The 21,109-nt window shown below is 45.8% G+C and overlaps 1 protein-coding gene across 3 annotated transcripts; it reads right to left on the bottom strand.

Annotated features, from left to right (window-relative positions):
• Window positions 1-1,385: 1,385 nt before the first annotated feature.
• Upf3a (UPF3A regulator of nonsense mediated mRNA decay) lies at window positions 1,386-20,442 on the bottom strand. 3 transcript variants are annotated; one of them, XM_036166555.1, is made up of 9 exons: window positions 20,174-20,412; window positions 19,742-19,848; window positions 17,931-18,037; window positions 16,548-16,646; window positions 16,323-16,433; window positions 12,112-12,167; window positions 11,868-12,023; window positions 9,580-9,713; window positions 1,386-1,917 (listed from the first exon to the last, which is right to left on the bottom strand). In XM_036166555.1, exons 1-9 carry the CDS (start codon window positions 20,372-20,374, stop codon window positions 1,911-1,913), a joined length of 978 nt encoding a protein of 325 aa, XP_036022448.1. In that variant the 5' UTR covers window positions 20,375-20,412; the 3' UTR covers window positions 1,386-1,910. The 3 variants fall into 3 exon arrangements, with proteins under 3 accessions (XP_036022448.1, XP_036022447.1, XP_036022449.1); XM_036166554.1 differs by lacking the exon at window positions 1,386-1,917 and adding an exon at window positions 7,447-7,995 and having other exon boundaries at window positions 20,174-20,442; XM_036166556.1 differs by lacking the exons at window positions 1,386-1,917; window positions 9,580-9,713; window positions 12,112-12,167 and having other exon boundaries at window positions 11,947-12,023; window positions 20,174-20,413.
• Between the last annotated feature and the right edge of the window lie 667 nt (window positions 20,443-21,109).

Here is a 21,109-nt window from a genome sequence, read left to right as displayed (position 1 = left end):
CTCCTTCCAGCAGGAGGCTGCCAGGCTTGCGTGGCAAGGGCCTTTACCTGATAGGCCGTCTCACAGGTCCCTGGTGCCTATTTTAGCTAATACGTTTTTTGTTTGTTTGTTTTTTCCTACAACACAGTCCCATTGATTTTGTGAGAGAATTATTGATGGATAATCTAATGTGGAATCATTATAATTTTTTGGATTATTCCTCTAAGGATCTGATGAAAGGTAAGAGGGAGCACTTTATAGAAAAGTGTATGGCATGCTTTTGTGTATATGCATGTGATAGACATTAACCATGGGTACCATTTTACAGGCACCATCTACCTTGTTTTTTGAGACAGGACCTCTCACCAGGATCCGGTACTTGCCAGTAGGCAAGGCTAGCTCAAGCCCCAGGGTTCTTCCTGACCCTCCCTCCCCAGTATTGAGATTCAAGTGTGTACAACCATGCCAGCTATTTTTTTTAAAAAAAACATGGGTCCTAGGGGTTTGTGGTGATATTTTATTTATGATCTAACAAATAAAGCTTACCTTGAAGATCAGAGTTTGGAGCTAAGCTACTAGTTAGCCATAGAGGCCAGGCAGTGGTGGCACACACCTTTAATTCCAGCACTTGGGAGGCAGATGCAAACAGATCTCTGTGAGTTCAAGGCCACCCTGGGCTACACAAGGTTGAGCCGGTCTAAAAGAGAAACAAAGCCAGGCAGTGATGACACACACCTTTAATCCCAGTACTTGGGATCTTATGGCTTTAATCCCCGCACTTGGGAGGTGGAGACAGGAAGTGGTGTGGCTGAGTAGAGAGAGAGAGAGGAATATAAGGTAGGAGGAGACAGGAGCTCAGATCCCTTTCAGGCTGAGGATTTCATAGAAGTAAGAACTAGTGGCTGGCTGCTCTGCTTCTCTGATCGTTCAGCTTCCACCCTGATATCTGACTCTGGGTTTTTATTAATAAGACCAATTAGGATTCGTGCTACAGGGGTTGAACTCAAGTCCTTGTGCTTGCGTGGAAAGAACTCTACCAGCCGAGCTATCTCCCCATCCCTTACAACACGGTGAGGAATACTGGATAGTCATTAGAGTATTCCTACCTGCAATGTGGCTTTTGGGTTAAGGCATAGGCATGTGCATGGGTGCACGCTCGCACATGTGTGTAGGCCCAAGGTTGATGTTGGGTATCTTCCTTAATTACTAATAGACTGAGGTGAGGTCTTTCAATTGAACCCAGAGCAAATCTTACTGGTCAGCTTGCTCTGTAGAGTCCTTATCTCCAATCCCCTCACCCCACCCCACCTCTGCCACTGGTCATATAGCTCAGGCCACATGCCTAGCTAGCGTTTTTACATGGATGCTAGGAATCAGAACACCCACTGATTACCCAGAGTCACCTCTTCAGCCCTCCTGTCCTTTTTATTTATACGTGTGGCCCTGTGACGTAAGAGACCATGTGCTCAGTGCCTAAGAGGCACCCAGTGAGATCACATGTGAAGGGAACAGCAGTGTTTTCAAAGACCCACTATTGGGGACAGTAGAACTTCATGACCTAAAGACACCATCACCTATTTACACAGTGAAGGATGTTTCGGGGACCAGAGTTGTCTCCAAGAGAATGCAGCTTTATCTTAAGGATAAGAATAGCCCTGTGAATGCACACAGGGGTACAGCTTTAAATCCAGAGTTTGGGTTGTTGTTACCATTTTTTAAGAAGCAGGTGGGGAAAGTGTTGGCTTGTCACAATCTAGTGTCTGTTTGTCTCTGATCTTTAGGGAAAATACACAAAGCATTTGATTAGAAAGAGTTTTGGATTATTCTTTGAACCTGTGGCAGGGAAAACGATTAGTTGGTTCAAATGCCTGGTTGGCCACATCATCACATGGATAGTCTCTCTTCTTAATTCTGATGATGTTCAGCAGCTGTCAAAACCTGCAAGAAATTCCAAAAGGTAAACGCCTTAAAGTATTTCTTTTCCTTGCTCAATTATCATACAGAATAAATATTTAAGGAGGAAGGGAATGGCATTAAAAAACAAACAAACAAACAAACAAAAAACCCAAACAAGCAACCCTTCACTTCCAGGCAGAGATTGCAGCTCAGTGGCCACATATCATTTTTAATATGTACAATGACTGTAGGTTCAATAGCCAGCATCAAAAAGCCAGGCATGTTGGTGCATGCCTTTAATACCAGCCCTAAGAATGTAGAGGCAGGCAGCTCTCTGGGAATTCAAGGCCAGCCTGGTCTGGTCTACATAGTGAGTTCCAAGATAGCCAGGACTACACGGAAGACCCTGTCCCCAAAGCCAAAACAAACAAATAGGCCAACAGATTATAACTTCATACGATGTCAGTATTTTTGTTGCTGTTACCGACGACCAAAGGAACTGGCTGTCCTGAGAAGAACTACTGTCATAAGCAGACAGGAACACCATGTCGTAGTTTGCACTAAAGGTTAAAAAAGGGGCTGGGCTGGGCATGGTGACCTATGCTTTTAATATCAGGGGGTGAGTTCAAGGCCAGCCAGGAATGTACAACGGGAGCTTGTCTAAAAAATAAAATATCCCCATGTAATGTGTAAAGCATAAACTGAAAGAGGGTTTGTTTGAAACAAAAGCAATTACAGACACAAAAAATCTACCATTCTGAACCCAGTGTAAGCTGGAAGGAGAGGAAGGGAGAGAAAAGAAACTGTACAAAGTTTTAACTGTAGACTTTCCCGTGTCTTTCTCTGGGCTATCTGCTGACTAGTAGAGAACTGTGGGTAAAGAATAAGGTCTCAAATTCCTGACTGGACTGGTTATTTCAGACACTTGTGTAGAGTCAGTGTGATCAGGCTGTGGATCCATTTAGATCTTCTGTCCTCTGTAAGCAACAGATGTGCACATGGTACACAGACATATAGGCTACACATTTATTTATAAAATAAAAATTAAAAAAGTCACTCATGGTGGTGCACACATCTGTAAATCCAGCACTTGGAAAAGAAGGCAGATCAGTTCAATGACCTCTTTGGCCATACAGCCAGCTTGAAGCTAGCCAGGAATACATGAGACCCTGTCTCTACCTACTATCCCCACTCACAAAAAAATTCACTGAGATTTAAGTGGTTTAACTAAAAACATCCAGCTGATGAGAAATTCTAGACGAAACCAATAGTATTTGTAAGACAAATATTTGTGCAGGTTTTCTGATGTGTGCCTGGAAGACACTGCCTTTCTGCTCATGCCTGCACCTCCCAGCAGCTAATACCATTTTTGGGGTGCTAGATATAGGGCACACTCAGCCACGGAAAAACTCATCCCCAACTTCCTGGAGTTTACTAATTTCATGGACAGGCTAAACTGATAAACAGTGCCCCACAGAAAATAAACAAGCTGTTATGGAAGGATACTCCATGAACAAGGGACAGAGGAGACTGTGGGTGAATGGAAAGGCTCTGGGGTCTCCTAATGCTGGCTCAAGTGAAGCTGCAGGTCCCCATGTTGAGAGGAGGTGCAGTGGCTAATATTAACTATCTACTTGACGGAACAATCACTCGAGAGGAGTCCCTGGTGACGCCCGTGAGGGATTATCTTGGTTAGATAACAGGTGGGACGGGTCAACACCACTCCCAGGACTTGAGTCTCGGACTGTATCCAAAGGATGCTAGCTGAGCATTAGCCCTCATCTCTCTGTGCTTCCTGACTGTGGACACAAGGTGATCAGCTGCCTCATGATCCTGCCCCCATGCCTTCCCCTCTATGACAGTCTGTATCCTGGAATGGTGAACCAGAATAACCCCTTACGATGTCACAGCAACATATGACTAATCCAGGAGGCTAGAGGTGGGGGATGACTCCAAGACCCCCTACTTGCACAGGACTCCTGCTCCGCCAATGTGACTTCCGCTGAAATCTCTCCCGGTGGCCAGAGGCGGCTTCCTCACTGTGTTCTCACCAGCAGAGGGCCTGTTCTGATCTCTACTTACGCTGTCATGAATCAGTCAAACCAGGGCTCACTGTCCTAAGTGTATGTGACCTGAATTACTTCCTTACTCCAGTGCAGCCATATTGGATAAGGACCTCCACTTATGAACCTAGGGTGAAGACAATTCAAGAAAGGCCTGACTTAAAAATAGCATGGCTTCTGTCATCTGCCTAGGAGCCCTAAACTGCCAGCAGTTAGCTGGAAATGCCTCCAGTCCCCAGACGCCCAAAGTGACACAAGGATCCTCTATCAAGACTGTTGTCCATGGTGGTAGTCCTGTAAAACCTGGACCTTATCATGTAGGGCCTTGGCCATTGTGACTCTTCCAGAGAGTAATTCATGGCAGACCGCTCCTCACTCATGCTGACTGTCCCACACGACTACTGAAAAATGACATTGCCATTATCATTGATGATGCTGTCCCTTTAACAAGTGGACAACTGAGTTTAAATCATCTCAGACTTGTCCTTTTATGATGTAACATTACTTACATGGCTGTCTTTGTTCTTAGGTGTGTAACAGTGAAGTATTCTGGGAGAAATTCAGAACCTTACAAATGTTCTGATACTAAAATAAGGGTGACAACTTGCAAGTAGTGGCTAGATTTATACCAAAATATACAGTCTAGCAAAAACTCACCAAGAGACAGTAGATAGCATTTTTCAGAATTTAACTAAATTGACAAGACAAAAAGGATTGAAATTGAATTTATATGTAACAGTCACTACCATTAGAGCAGTGGTTCCCAACCTTCCTAATGTTGTGACCTTTTAATACAGGTCCTCACGTTGTGGTGACCCCCGACCATGAGATTATTTTCACCTTGTGGTGGTGGCACACACCTTTAATTCCAGCACTCAGGAGGCGTAGGCAGGCAGATCTCTGTGAGTTCGAGGCCAGCCTGGTCTACAGAGTGAGTTCCAGGACAGCCAGGGCTACACAGAGAAGCCTTGTCTTGAAAACAACACAAAACAAACATACAAAAGGCAAGTTTATTATCAGTGCTGGGACTAAAGGCATGCGCCACCACCACCACCTGCCCTTTTGTAGTCTTAATAATCTATTAACACAGATCAAATGGTTGATCGATTCTCAACCTTTAGCTCTAACATGGCTTTAGCTCCAAAGATAAGAAACAGAAAGCCAAGTGCTTCTGTAGGAATCCCACCCTCTCCTGGAAGGCAAACATGCTAACACACTAACACAAGAATTCAGTGATAAGAGATGAAGACACTAAAGCCTTTTCATCAGCGTGGTGTGGAGAAAGCTATGCCCTCCCATCTTGCCTCTTTCTATGCAACATGTTAGCATAATATGTTCAAAGACAATAAATGTGAAATTTCACAACAGATGTGAAAACCCCTGTGATCCACTGCCAGATGCCACTTACTGCCAGGCTAAGAAGCAATTGACACTGATCGCAAACCGTCTCTCTCTCTTTTTTTTTTTTAGATGATGAAAATATGATTATCAGAATCTTTTTTTTTTTAACCATCTCCTTTGTGATGTTTATGTTTAGAATAAAATTATTGATACCATCAGGAGTCAAAAGGCCAGGACTGAAAACAAGAAATAACAGAAACTTTAGAAAAATACTTTGTTAAGGAATTACTAAAAATCTAAACAGGAGACCATCTCCTCATAGGTTTATGAATTCAAATGAAAACTTGGAATGTTTCCCCATACACATCTATAATTCTCCTGGACAGACCTGATAAGCAACTGCTTCAGGTCACAAAGACACCCGAGTCAATACAGCAGTCCCTGAGGTCGGCTAGCATTGAAGAGTGACAGAGGGACCCTGTTCCCTGGTAGCTGATATCTTCAGGCAGGGACCCTTCCCAGTGTCCTCTTCACGAAGATGATTTTGTTGTCATGTATGGGTAGGGTCCTTGTCCAATGTCCTCTTCATGAGGATAACTTTATTGGCACATCCTGCCAAGAGTTCAGCTTAAGACTCTTTGGCCTGTAAGAATGGAAAAGGCCTGAGGTGGAAGTAGACACTGGTCTGAATCCCTGAGGTGGATGGGGGCTCTTGGAGCCGACATGGTAGCCTCACTCTCAGACACATATACACATGGAGATTGCAGTCTGATCCTTCTAAACCTCACACTGCCAGGCCTCATAGGAATGAAGAACTGTGTCCAAAGCAACCCCAATAGCACATCGGGATCAAAGAGCACACAGCTGGGGAGCCCCATCTACAGTTCCCAAGTGCCTCCAATACCCCACTGCTCAAACAGAAGCAGTTGAAAGGTCAGGTGAATGTCTCTCTCCAATAGACCATGGTTATGCTCAGGGTTCCCTAGGTTACAATGACCCCAGGAATCTCTGCGCACTAAAGAGTCATTTCTTTTGGCTGGTCCCGAAAGCATTAAAAATGGATGTCACCATAGGACACAGACAATAAATTAATATATACGTTCTTTTAAAAGGCCATCAGCAGGGCACAGCACCTTCAATGGATCCAAAGACCATCAGTAAGTGAAGACAGCCAGCCTCCAAGGTCACACTTGTATGTACCCATTTGTTCACATTGTTAAAATGCTCAAGTCAGAGGCAATTTAGCTACCAGTCCCAGTGAGCATGTGCATGTGGCTGGCCCTGGAAGCGAAGTGCCACTCAATACTTGTTCCAGGAAGTTACCCTTGGAAAGCCTTCCCTTTGCTAGCATCCTAAAAGGAAGCTACAGCCAAAGATGAAGATGTTACCTGCTAGATACTCTTCCTTTAGAACTATCTCGAGAACCAGGACACTGGCTACCTCCGGAGAACTTCAGAACATGTAAGGAAGACTCACTGTTAGTCTTCAATTCTGTGTGTCAGCTTACACAAAGCATGTAAACTGGTGTAGAGTTTAACTTACAGTGAAGTAAGTCTGCGCCTGTCTGAGGAGACTGTAGGTACTAGCTCCAGGACACTGAGTTTCAGATGTTCTGGCCACAAGACAAAACATCAAGACACACGTTGCTTGGCAAAGACCTCACTTAGCAGCCTTCTGTCCACCACCTCACCATCCTTCCCTCCCCTTGCCATAAAAGACCCCTGTCCCCGAGTTCCCTAAGACGGGCTTTGGGGGTGTTGCCCCTGGTCTTCCAGCGTGGCAGTCCTCTGTTAATCTGACTCTTTCCCCTCAGCTCTTGGCTCCCAAACATTGGCTTTCCAGTGACAAGCAACCTAAATATGGACTCAGGGGCAGGAACACCCTCAGTGGGTCTCTGGGAGCACGTGACCAAAGAGAAGTGACTGTCACACTTCTGAAAAAAAAAAAAATCTCTTCACTGGACTCAAGGAACCTCACAGCTGTCTTCACACTCGGGCAGAACCGCCTCACCAGCTCTGAGACTATTTATTAGTCAACGACATCCAAGAAAGCTCCACAAGATGCTGTTTCCCTTATTATCTTAAGGCTACATTTTACACTATTAAATCTCAAGTAAATGATTTATACCAAACAATTTTTCCTGGTAAATAGAAACTTGATTCTTTAAAAAGATGATAGTATGTTTTATTCTGAATTTAAGTTCGGTGTACCCCAGGAGAGCAAGAATACTCTAGACGAAATGGACTTTCAAAGTCAGCCCACGTGGGCATGCGAGCTGACAGACGAGTGCAGCCCTGGACCTCTACACACCTAGGCAGATTTTTCTTGTCTCCTTTATTTGGGGAAAGTCATTATGAGACTCCAGAGGCACACTGCGTACTCCTGGCACGTATCGACAAGGAGGACGGGCCCAGGGGACTACAGAACCTTGCTCCCCGGGCGCTCCTTTTTCAGGCCCAGGCTGTCACACTCCTGTCCCTTGCTCGTTCTCTCTGCCTTGTCCACAGGGACACCCCCATCCTGGCTCCCTTTCTTCCCTCTATCCTGGGTGACGGCTTTCCCCCACTTGGGTTCGTCTTCATTCCTCCTGGAAGACCTGGCAAACTCAGAGTGACTGTTGTGCTTTCTGCAACCATCTGGGTGACATCTTGGAGTTTCAGGTTCTCTCTCTCGAGATCTTTTGTCCCTTTGCTCTTTGTCACTGCCATCCTGTAACCTGTGAGTCAATACAAACGTCAGTAACTAACTGTGGGTAGAGGGCTGATTATCTGTCTCCCTTCTAGACTCTGAATGGGGTGTGCAGGAGCTGCGTCCATCCCTACAGGGGTGTGCAGGAGCTGAGCCCATCCCTATAGGGGTGTGCAGGACCTGAGCCCATCACTACAGGGATGTGCAGGAGCCGAGCCAATCACTACAGGGGTGTGCAGGACCTGAACCCATCACTATAGGGGTGTGCAGGAGCTGAGCCCATCACTACAGGGGTGTGCAGGACCTGAGCCCATCACTACAGGGGTGTGCAGGACCTGAGCCTATCACTACAGGGGTGTGCAGGAGCTGAGCCCATCACTACAGGGGTGTGCAGGAGCTGAGCCCATCACTACAGGCTGAGTTTAGCAGCAGTGGGCTCACAATAAGCATCTAACAAAGGACATGGAAAAGATGGACAAATAATATCTGCCACTATATCTGAATGACAGGTACGCAATGACATAATGCTGAGGTACGTAGACACACTGTCCTAACTCTCCCAAAGTAAATACCATCCCCACTTTACAGCTTAACTAAACGAGTGAGTCTAGGTTCCCAGACGTGTATATGACACAGCCCCAGTAGTTTTAGTCTGCTCTAAGCAGAGGCAACTGAACTTAGGTTTAATAAGGTCAGGTGACTAACTTAGGCACATCTAAAGGCTAAGTGAATAGTGAGTAAACACATGGCTACTTGGTTTTGGGGTTCTTGAAGTCTTTGCCTCCTTGGATCATGGGTACAAGCCACCACCATGTCCCCTCTGAGGCTTATCCACATGGGAGGCATGGGAACAACTGAGGACTTATGACAACAGAAACAGGTACTGCTGTATCATAAACAATGACATAGAATACGCCAACCCGAATCAAAGTGTAGAGATTACAAAGTTGATACTCCAACTGTGGCAGAAACCCTAGGTCGGGCAAGCCTGGGTGTGTGTGGCAGGTGTGACAGTCAGGGCAAGGGGACACGCCTGCCAGCTTCACGGCTGAGCTTTTCCCACGAAACTGTGTCATGAGCAGGTAAAGATAAAGACAAGACCAACAAAAGACAGACCTAAGGAGGGGATTACACTATTGAAGGCCTACTGCTCCCCCACAAAAAAAACAAACAAAAAAACCCCAAACTGGCCAGCCCGAAAAGATGGGACTCTGAAATTTGTACTTGTAGGTAGCTGAGATTTAATCACAGACTAACTGTAGGGGAGCTGGAATCAAAATGTGTGGGAAACCTCCAAACACAGAGGGAAGCAATGCCTAGGTACAAAGCACACAGCAAGAAAGACTCAAAGGCAGACCCTAGAGACACACGTCCAGGAAGGAAGTCTTATGGAGGCCAAGGAAGCCGCTCAAGAAGTGAGGTGAAGGAAGCCCCAGGAACCGCTCGCTCCTCCTCTGAAGAGCCGACTCGATGTTTACTAGCTCCTGGCATGTCCACAGAAACAAACACGCTAGCATATTCCTGGGGCAATGTGAAGAGCACACAACTTGTACTGATGCTGTGACTCCACACTGCGGGCAGGAGGTAGTCACGGGAACCAGAGCATGCTCACCTCTCCCCAGGCGTCTCCGGCAGGCCTTCCACTGGCCGGGCTTCCTGCTTCTCATCTCCAGGACCAACTGAGTCACCTCTTTCTTTGGGTTTCTCTGTGGTTGCTTCTTCTCCTGTTTCCAGCTTTTTAAGAAGCTGAGAAATTGTAACATTAATAAAATATTACTCAATGCTATATCATAAAAGAAACTGTTAAATAATTAAAAATATATACCAATATTGAGCTCAATTGTTTAAAGAGCAAAGGAATTGTTGCTGGCTCAAATATCAAGAACAACTGCCACCCAGCTGTTTTGGGTTTAATACATATGACATTATCAATAAAATCTTTACAATTATGAAAAATGATGTAGGACTATTAAAATAATAGCATCCAACTTAACAAAAGAACACTATAAAACAAAACGTGTACTACTGATCTGTGGGAGGCCAGCCCCCACCTTTTAAAGGGCTCCTATGGGAAGAACAGAGAAATAAGAAACTTTTAGAAAGATAGCAGAGAGGAGACAGACAGAAACACAGCATCACTTTGGGAGGACCTGGATCAAAATCCACCAGCCCTTCAAAAGGGCTTTTTATAACAATGCCAAGGAGCAGGGCAAAAGATCTCCCCCTTGCTAGATCAAAGCATACCGCACAGCCAAGTGCAGACCCTTCCAAACACCTGGTAACCAGGCCTGTGGTCCAATCATCCCATAATACAGCCCTGCTGGGTAAAGCAAGCTCAGATCTCACTAGGAAACCTTTGTGGGTCTCCACAGGGATCCAATTTTGATTTACATGTTAGTACACACATACCCAGCTAATGGGGCCCAATTCTGAGCAACACTTTACTAGGTGGTTTTGTCCTTGTGCCAACATTAAAGTGTCCTTACATGAAGTCACTATACAAGTTAATCTCATAGTCACTGTTACAGTCTGAGTATTAAATCTCCCCAAAATTCATCTGTCAAACCCTTGGTCTCCAGCTAGAGGTATTATTTTGGAACTAGGTCATTTGAAACAAGCCCTTGGAAGCTCAGTCATGTCCTGTGTCTTCCTTCTTCGTCCTCTAGCTCCTGTTTAGGTGGCAGTGAAAGGCTCCACCACGGAGCCCACATGCTCTCGTGCTCCTAACTAACTGCTGGGTCTCTCTCCATCACTGCCCTTTTGTTTTTTGAGACAAGTTCCTGCTATCTAACTCAGCCCAGCCTTGAACTGTTGAGCTCCCTGACTCCGGCTCTCAATGCTAGCAACACAGGCTTATGCTAAAACACCTGGCTTATGTGGTACTGGGATTTAAAAGCACAGCTTAACCTATTCTAGGCAAGCACTCTACCGACTGACTGAGTTACATCTCCACCCTCGTGAGTAGCTTTTTGAAGACTATCCCTGTCCATTAGTCTTCTGCTCTTACAGCTTTGGTCAGGCTCCCTGACTTCGCTGCTACTATGGTACCTGCAATTTTAAAAACAACAGAGATCATGGGGCTGGAGAACTGGCTCAGTGGTTAAGAACACTTGTTGCTTTTGAAGAGGACCTGGACTAGGTTCTAACACCCACATGGTGGCTTACAACCATCATTAACTCCAGCTCCAAGACATCTAATGTTCTCTTCTGGCCTCTGCAGTTACCAGGCACTATGTGGTACATACACACAGACTTTGCTAACCATAGACATGTTCCTTATGTATTAAAAGTAACAGTTAATGATAGTTGATGCTTTCTTTATATTGTACAGTTCTTCAGAACCCTAATAAGGTACCTTAAATCTTCTGTGGAGTATGGTGAAAACATGCCAGGCTGAAATCTCAGTTTAAAGAAGTCCTAAGAATGGTTGATTTCAATTCTGACCAATATGGAGGAGAAAAATCTCTTTAATCCATGTGAATGAATGCATCAGTCATGGGGAAAACTGTACATGAGGGTGCAAGTGATGGGTGCTAACTAAGTGCTGAGTCTTGGGCATCAGTATGAGTTCTGAGGTGCTGAGGCAGGACACGGAGAAGCCTTGCAGGGAGTTCTCAGGAAAATCTGAGGCAGGGACCCTTTGGGTGCTGTGACACATTCCACACTGGGAGGCCAGAGCCTCATGCCTTCCACCGCTCAGCACACATAGGCTGTGTAAGGACGCCTGAGCTTAGGGGCAACGTCTGAGGCCACTATTGTAGAATGGGTGTAAAGAACTGATAAAGGGCTGGATTGATTGAAAATGTTTTATGATATTTTAAAGAGTTAAAACACTTAGATGGCCTCATCGCTCTAAGAGAACCACACTGTGGGAAAGAAGAAATGTTTCCCCAATACTACCTTAATCTTCACTTCCTTCTCGGTTCTCTTCTGCTTATCCGCCTCTTTCCTTTTACATCTCTCCTCCTCTCTCCTTTTCCTTTTCTCCTCTTCCCGTAAACGCTTCTTCTCCAGCTCCCTCCTCCTCCGCTCTTCACGCTTTTCTTCTCGAATTCTCTGAAGGTATAGACAAACACGTATGTAGATTTTGTGGATGGAACCAGCGATCACAGGACAGATAGTCACCGGGTAGGACATCACCTACCTGCTTTTCTAGTTTTCTATTTTTAATATATTCCAAAAGAGGTGTGGTTCTTCTGGCTAAAGAACGAAAATTGTAATACATCACATATCACTTCTAAATTGAGATTTATTTGAAATACTTATTTCCAATTTAATATTAAAATACTTAGGGGAAGAATACTATTTCTAGAATTTACACGGGTACGCACTGTACCCAGGGACGTTCTCATTCTATTAGCACAAATTCAAGTGATTTGGAGGTACTGATAATTCTGCACATAGCAGGCATGCCATTCTTTTAAGCTTTTTATTAGCATGTATCAATTATAGACAATAATAGGTCATGTTGACATTTTCATACATGTATACAATATATTTCGGTCACATTTCCACTCCATGACCAGCCCTTGACCTCTCCCACTCCTGCAGACCCTTCCTCTTCCCAGCTAACCCTCCCACTTCCATGGTCTACCTTCCATTTTGTGGTGTGGTGACCCAGTGAGTTTAACTAGGCCTGTGTATAGGACTATAGGCAAGTGGTTATTTACGGGGGCACAGGCATCCATGAAGAAAAAGACACAAGATTCTTTTTCTTCAAGTAGTCATTAATATTGTTCACATAGTTGGCAAAAAAAAAAAAAGTGTGATAATCTTAAGCTTCTCAAATGTTACTAATATCTTTTTATACGTCTGAAGAATCATAAACAACATTTACATATTTATTTGGATGCCATACAAATTGTCAGTTCTGCCGGGCAGTGGTGGCGCATGCCTTTAATCCCAGCACTCGGGAGGCAGAGCCAGGCGGATCTCTGTGTGTTCAAGGACAGCCTGGGCTACCAAGTGAATTCCAGGAAAGGCGCAAAGCTACACAGAGAAACCCGTCTCGAAAAACCAAAAAAAAAAACAAAAACAAAAACAAAAACAAAAACAAAAACAAAAAAACCCAAAGCAAACAAACAGACAAACAAAAAAACCAAATTGTCATTTTTTGCTTTTCCAGTTTTTAGTGTTTTGTTTTGTTTTTTTTTTAATGTTTACTTAGTTTTATTCTGTCTGTACGAGTGTTTGTCTACATGTATGTCTATGTACCATGTTTATGCCTGGTGCCTGTGGCGGTCAGAACAGGATGTCAGATTCCCTGGAACTGGTTAGTAGTGGTAGTGAGCTGCCATGTGGGTGCTGGGAACTGCTAGGTCCTCTGCAGAAGCAGCAAGTGCTCTTAACCACCCAGCCATCTCTCCAGCCCCAACAACACAGACTCTTTAATACATGCCAATCTAATTCAAAAATCCAAAATCTGAAATGCCTTCAACCAAAGTTTTGAGCACTACCATACTGACACAGTGGAAAAGTCTACATGTGGTGAGATATGTCAGTCAGAGATGCACTACAAATGTATGAAACTGCCTTTGGACTATGTGCTTAAAATACACAGAAAACACAATTTTATCTTTACACTTGCGTCCCATCTCCACAATATTTTATTACATATATACAAACATTCCCAAGTCCCAAACAGAACATTTCTGGTCCTTATCATTTCAGATATTCAATCTTTTTATACTCAGTAAAATCAAAATAATGTGACATTAACTCCAAATACTAAAGCTTAGAAAATGATTCCTTACAGCACTGCTGACCAACAAAAGCACCCATTCCTCTTGTCTCAAGAACATACCCACAGCTTCTACCTTAACATCACCTCTCCTGCTCCTCATCCCTCACATCTGATTGGTATGTCAGGTGCCCCAGCACACTACAGGTCCACAGGTGTCTGTCACCAGAGGGACCAGCTCCAAAAGGGAGGAGTTCCATGGCCTCCACATGTAAGGTGAGAAAGTGGGAATCATCTGGGTCTGCTCTGCAGATCTTCAAGATCTCAGATTGAATGGGACTGTGAAGAATCCTTGGATACACCTGAGAGTTGGCATGACATTTCCAGAATTGTGAGGTCCAGGAACTAGTAGAACTTTGTGAGAAAGCCCCTAGACGTGGGCCCCTAATTCAAACCAAGGACTTCTGATACCCTGACTTGACAGATCAAATGGTACCTACTCTTGACAGCCTCAAGAGTGGACATGGTCAGAGGCCCACACTTCATAGCAGGTGCTGTGGCATTGGATGCAATCCATCTGGCAGGAATGAATTCATTTCCAAGAGATACTTTGGCTATCAGACTAACAAAACAATGGATCCCAAGATGAAGTTTAGTAACATGGATACACTTCCCCCCTCCTTCCCTATTTACTGTATCACAAAATTTTACAAGGCTCAAGGAGGTGGTGAGGTTTGCTGAGGTTATGAAGTACCAAGTCTCAGAGCTAATCCTAGGTCCGTCTGTCCATTCCAAAGACCTCCTGCCAACGAGAGTTTATTATAATCTTATTCAAACCTTATTTGTTAGGCTTGTTCACGAGACTCCGCGGAAGGTTAAAGGCTAAGAAAACATTGGCAACTCCTATCAATTACGTAGTGAAGAGTCACACTCAAAAGCAGAAGCAGCAACTCCAGCAGCCTGCACAGTCCATGTCTGGGGTGAGTCAGCTCTCCTGAGGGCTAAGAGTCAGCCTGGCACTTATGTCAGTATATGTAAGCACTACTGGGCATATAACAGGCACCGAGATGACAAGGACAGAGGCCCTCTGTGGGAACAGAACTAGATCTGACCCACAAAAACATGTCTCAAAAGTGGCCTGTAGCAACAGACCCTGTAACAAGGAACACTTAACCAGACCAAGAAAGATGAGGAGGGGGCTGGAAGGTGAGTTTTAAAAATACCTCATTTGCTTTGTCTAACTTTGTAAGTAGAACAAGTTCTGAAATCAGATCTTGATTTTTGCCCCCAAAGTATCTTTCTCCACCTTCTCTATGTATAGATTATATATGTACATATTACATATGCAAATAGATACAACTAGCCCTCTGCTCATCTTAGATCTCTGGTCTTTAGTTCTCTCTACCCCTTAGCCCCTCACTAATCTGCATAATCCTCTCTCCCCCCAATATTTGACCTCTAAAACACATAACAGCCTTCCCTGGGGAGCAAGAGCCATCACAGTCCCCTGCTTCTTTCTGGCATTCCCCACCCGCTGTGGACAGAGCAATGACCCTCCCTGACAGGAATCCGGGTCTCAGTCTCAGGACCAGGGCCCCTCCCATGTCTCGATTACACGAGCTTACACTCTGCTCCTGTAGCTCCGGACTCTGTGGTCTGTTCATTCTCTAGATACTCAATTTCTACTGTCTCTTTCCTGCAACTACAAAGATGACAATGCATTTCAACCATGGAATCGGGGGAGGAAACTGAGCAGGAATTCATGTGGAGACTAACAAACCAATTATAGCCGAGATGTTAGACAAGTCTCGACAGGTGAGCAGAACACATAAGGGGTGCCGGGCCTCAAGAAAAGGGTTTTGTTTTGTTTTTTAAATCTTTTTTTAACGTGTATGGGTGTTCTGTCTGCATGCATGTCTGTGTACCATGTGTGTGCAGTGCCCACAGAGGCCAGAAGAAGGCACTGGATCCCCTGGTACTGCAGTTATAAATGGGTATAAGGCACCGTCTGGGGGCTGGGAATTGAACCCGGGTCCTCTGGAAGAGCAACTGATGCTCTTAACCTCCGAGCCATCCCTCCAGCCCCTTGAGAAGAGGTTTTTGATGCTGAGACCAGTCGGAAATGGAACATTCAGGTGTGTCTGAGACTAAACAGGGTGTGCCTGGTGAAAAATAAAGGTGCTCTATGTCCACATGTGCATTTTCTGGGGCCGACTACGTTTCTAACCACTCCACTCTAGGAGGAAGCGTGAATGGAGTTCAAGCAGACCCTGGATGTTGGCTGGGCTGATGCACTCACTGACTGCTTAGCTTCCTTGGAAGGCTTGCTACTCTGCCGAAGCAGCAAAGCAGGTTCATATCTGAGCAAAAGTCTTGTCTCCAGAGGCTCCCGAGGTCCTCTCACAGCTGCTGACAGTCAACACTGTGACAAAATTTCCTCTCTGACTCAGCCAAGACACACATTTGTCTTTGGAAGCATTATCATTTTAAATGATGACCCCTAAGCACATCGCGTTTCTCAACAAAGGCTCAAAAATAGTTCCCCGCCCTATCACTCTTTTGTCGAAAGTAGAAAATACTGTTTCTATCAAGCCTATAACAGAAAGAAATTTCACCCTCATCTTGAAGAAAGGAGAATTAATAAGCATCTCAATAAAGAAATGAGCAAAACAGACCAAGGAGCTCTCTTGTCTTCACTTCGATCTCCCCCAGAAGTGTCTCAGGACTAGCACTGGTTTTCTCTTCCTCCAAACTGTATGTTTCCAGAAACTGTTTATATTCAGGATCTGAAAAGTTAAAACAGAATGAATGAATGAATACACCCCCTCTCCAACTACAGGCAATGTCTGACGAGCACATTTCATCTGTGGGTTTACACTCAGCTTCCGAAAAGGACTCACCATCTTCAATGCTTCCAGTCTTGGTGTCTCTCTTCTTCAGCTTCTTCTTGGCAATCTTCTGGAAGGGAGCAAACTCCACCACGGCAGGGTACTCCAGGCCTTTTATGGAGACAGAGTCCAAAGATGACTGGGAAACTGCTATATTCATTTGGGAACCAATGATCTAACTTACATGGAGTCAAAGGGTGATGTCGTCAAGGTGACTGCCTCGGGAAGATCAGGAGGCAAAGAAGCAACACTTTGACATGATGGGACTCTTGAGGACTCACTCACAACCTCAAACCGCTCCCTTGAAATGGGAGGAGACCAGCTACGCCACATGACTTCCAAATAATTTATGAGGGAAGTATCACCACTCAGTCATGGTTGCTGTTGTTGTTTTGGGTTTTTGTTGTTGTTATAATCAACTATTTTAATTTTAAGATGTATGGGCTAGAGAGAGCTCAGTGGTTAGGGCATTTGCTGTTCTTGCACAGGACCTGGGTTTGGTTCTAAGCACCTCACATTAGGTGGCTCACAAACACCTTTAACTCCACTTCCAGGGAGTCTGATGCCCTCTTCTGGCTTCTGAGGATACCTGCACACACATGGTATATGTACATACACTCAGGCATGGACACATACATACACATAAAAATAAAATTTAAAAAAGAATTAATGTTAAGATGTCAATTCAACTACTGAACTGTTATATATGCTCAAGAAAATTACTGTTTAAAAAAGATACAGGGCTTTAGGGTTTGGAGACTTCAAGGACATGTGTGATCTATGTAAGGTCTGTTTCAAACGAAAAGGTGAAAAAGCAAGCAGCAAGAACTGATTTTATTGTTATGTGGGAAGGGAGATGAACATGTGAAGAAATGTTCTCTGTTAATGGACTTTAAGCAACTCATGGAACCCTCGGCCTGAGAATTAAACCCACTGAGCACTATCATTTTAAAGCTTATGAGTCATGCACTCCTCTGATGTTAAAGGTCGAACTTACTTGGAATACGTTGTGTGCTAACCTCACCTGTGCAGAATGAACACGGGACAAGAAGGGGCTGGGGCTGGCAAGATGGCTTAGTGGGTAACAGTACTTGTTACCAAGCCCGATGACCTAAGGTAGATCCCTGGGACCCATACGGAAAGGAGAGAACTGACTCTGATAAGCTGCCTTCTGATCTCCACAATACAACATGACACAGAAATGTACATAGACACAGAGGAGTGTACACACACACACAACAAGTGTATATACACACAGGTGTATACACACTGGAGTGTACATACACAGAGATAACAAGTGTATACACACACACACACACACACACACACACACACACACACACACGGAGACACAAGTGTACACACACAAAAGTATATACATACAGAGGCCCTAACCTTTATTGCCAATGAAGATATATCCATCAAAACGATCTCTGAACAGAAGAATGTCATCAGGGTTCCGAAAATTAATGTATGCTCTTGAGTAGAGATGAGGGTAGAGACTGGAATATGAGATAACAATAAAGGTGTTAATAAAATTGCAGGCTCCCTTATTTATCTTTTATTAATACAGCAAATTCTTTTTATGCCAAATAATCATAACAATCTGGATAGTCTTTTTGTCTTTGTCTTTTTTTTTTTTTTTTTTTTTTTGAGACAGGGTTTCTCTGTGTAGCCCTGGCTGTCCCGGAACTCACTCTATAGCCCAGGCTGGCCTAGAACTCAGAGATCCACCTGCCTCTGCCTCCTGAGCGCTGGGACCAAAGATGTGTGCCACCACCACCTGGCTCCAATCTGGATATTCTTTAGTAAAAAGACAAAACAAAACAAAAAACTCAAAAATTCACTGAAGTCTTGATTACTCAGGAGCATCTCTACTGTACATAACTAAGCTTAAAATACTAGACTTCAGCCAGGAGGTGGTGGTGATTAGTCCCAGCACTCGGGAGGCAGACACAGGCAGATCTCTGTGAGTTCAAGGCCAGCCTGGTCTACAAGAGTGAGATCCAGAATAGCCAGGGCTACACAGAAACCCTGTCTCGAAAGACAAATACTAGACTTCAGAAGTTACCCAAAGGCCACAGACATTTGGACATTTTTAGTCATTCCTAGTACATCAAGAACAAGAAGACCAATCTTGGCTCCTTCATAGATGAGGATGCTGTACTAAGGTTTTTCCCAATGGGTAGGCCAGTTCAGGTATAGGAAAAAGAAACACTTCTCCCTCTCAGCCACATGTTTTCATAGGCAGGAACTCTTCAATTCCATTTCACAGAGACTATTCAAGGTCAGAGAAGTCTGTTCGTAAGGACGGTGCAAGTTACAAGGAGGGGTTGGGATTGAACCCTGAGTCATTCCCTGTTGTTTTAACTGTTTTTCTAAACTTCAGCCATCCAAAACCACCTGCGGTTTTCAAATGATACCCGTTTAACAATTACTTGTATTTTTATTTGAAGACGATTTTTCTTTTTTCAAAAACAGGTATCCCAAAGGAATTTTTTAATCTTTTTTTTTCTTTCAGTTTCTCTCTTTTTCTTTTTTTAAGATTTATTTATTTATTACATATACAGTGTTCTTCCCCCATTATGCCTGCTGGCCAGAAGAGGGCACCAGATCTCATTCTAGATGGTTGTGAGTCACCATGTGGTAGCTGGGAATTGAACTCACGACCTCTGGAAGAGCGGCCAGTGCTCTTAACCTCTGAGCCATCTCTCCAGCTCCCCAAAGGAATTTCTATATGGCATAAACGAAAACATAAAAGGATATAAAAATATCGTGAAAAATCACGAATCTCAATGGCACTGACATCTGCTGGTTAGGCCAGCTCCGTGTTGCTCCAATCACGGCAGACAGCGAACCTGTCTGACTGGGTGGTGCTGCCCACAGGAACACGGTGGCAATTCCACTTCTCCGGGCTCAATTCCTGGTCCTTCACTAGCGAAAACACTCCAGCCTCACGTGTATAAGGGATGCATTCTGGTTTTTCTCATCATCATACAATTTATTAAAAGCTATGTGGAGGAAGGCCTGGAAACACAAAGGACACAACGTGCGGTGTCACCGGCGCACCACGGTCCTGTATGGAGGGGCAGTGTCATGGCCATCCATAACGGGCGTGCACTGACAGCTGGAAGGGGACAGCCGGCAATCACGAGCGCCGCCGCCAGGTCCTCAGTCCATCACCAGTGTCCCGCGGCAGCCCTCACCTGAGGTCCGCAGCCACCACCTCGAAGTAATCGTGTGCAGGCAGGGGGCGCAGTTGCTCTTCCAGCTGCTCTTTGGTGAGGCCGGGGGGCAGACGCCGGAGAACCACCTGGGATGACCACGCTCGTCATTTAGATGCTGCCGCCCGCCCGTCCCGCTCGCCCGCCCGCCCGCTGGGTCCACCCAGGCCGCGGGCCCACCGAGCCGGACCACCGCTGCTCGGCGACCCTAGCCGGCCAGGGAGGCGGCGGCTCGCATCACCATGGGAACGCCGCGGCCAAGGCCCCGCCCCTAAGACTAGCACACCGCCCCACTCTCCTCAAGCCCCGCCCCCCTCGGACTCAAAGCCGTCCTCTCGCGAGAACGGCTGGCCCCACCCCCCGGCGTGCTCTGGACCAATCTCCCCGCGGGAGGTTCCGAGGCTCCGCCCCCACCTTGCTCAGGGCCGTCCTCTTCTCCTCGCGAGGCTTGCCCGCCCCGCTCTCACTGTAGGCCGGGGCCGGCGCCACCGCCGACTCCCTCCGCGGCGACTCGCGGCGGAACGGGGCCTCCGGGCCCGACAGTTTCTCCCTCCAGCCGGGAGCCCGCGCAGGAAGGGCCTCACCCAGGCCTCCGGCCCCCTCTTCCGAGCGCATCCCCACCGGCCGCCCGCCCTCCCACCGCCGCCTCCGCGAGAACGAAGCCTCGCGAGGACTAGGCAGCCCCTCCCTTGGCATTCGGTGTCCAGCGTCCCCTCCCCGGGCCTGCCGGGGGGAAGGGGCGGTGCCAGCGCTGCCCTGCGCCGCGGGTGGGCAGCCAGGCCGGCCCTGAGTGCTGGCGGTGCCCCAAGGTTACACGTTTCCAAAACACCATCCTCAGCATCCTCCGACAGCGACGACAGGAAATCGATACGGTCACACTGGGCACGGAAAACAAAGGCACGCTCCGGATATCCCGTGGGCTGCTGACCTGGGATCTGCATGGCATCCACGATAGTCTGGGGACTGGGAGGCCCCGGGCACCCAGAGCCATTCTGGCCCACTCAGAGGCCCCGGGACAGCACCGAAACTAAAAATCATTTTTCTTTACAGATGTCCAAGCAACAGTTTTCCTATGTTCTCAAATTTTACGTACCGTTGGCTGTAGTTTTAGTTAACAGCACCTGTCTGCTGAGAAAATTTCAGAAATGTATTTACAGAGTGTATTGTGAAGCCTGTATTGATATTGACACTCTTGAAATGTGACGTCTTAAATAGGCCAGAGACTCAAGTGTACAAGGCCGCAGACATCAGCCTTCTATAAAACCCATGAGCAGGAGCCGTCTCCAGTATTTCATGGTTCCAAGGAAGCCTGGGATTCGGAGCCCACTGTTGGAACCTGCTCAGTTTGGA

Source organism: Onychomys torridus, chromosome 17 (assembly GCF_903995425.1).
Source record: "Onychomys torridus chromosome 17, mOncTor1.1, whole genome shotgun sequence".
In the NCBI taxonomy this organism is placed as follows: Eukaryota; Metazoa; Chordata; class Mammalia; order Rodentia; family Cricetidae; genus Onychomys; species Onychomys torridus.
The sequence above is the reverse complement of the archived record's forward strand: the minus strand, read 5'-3'. Positions and strand labels throughout refer to the sequence as shown.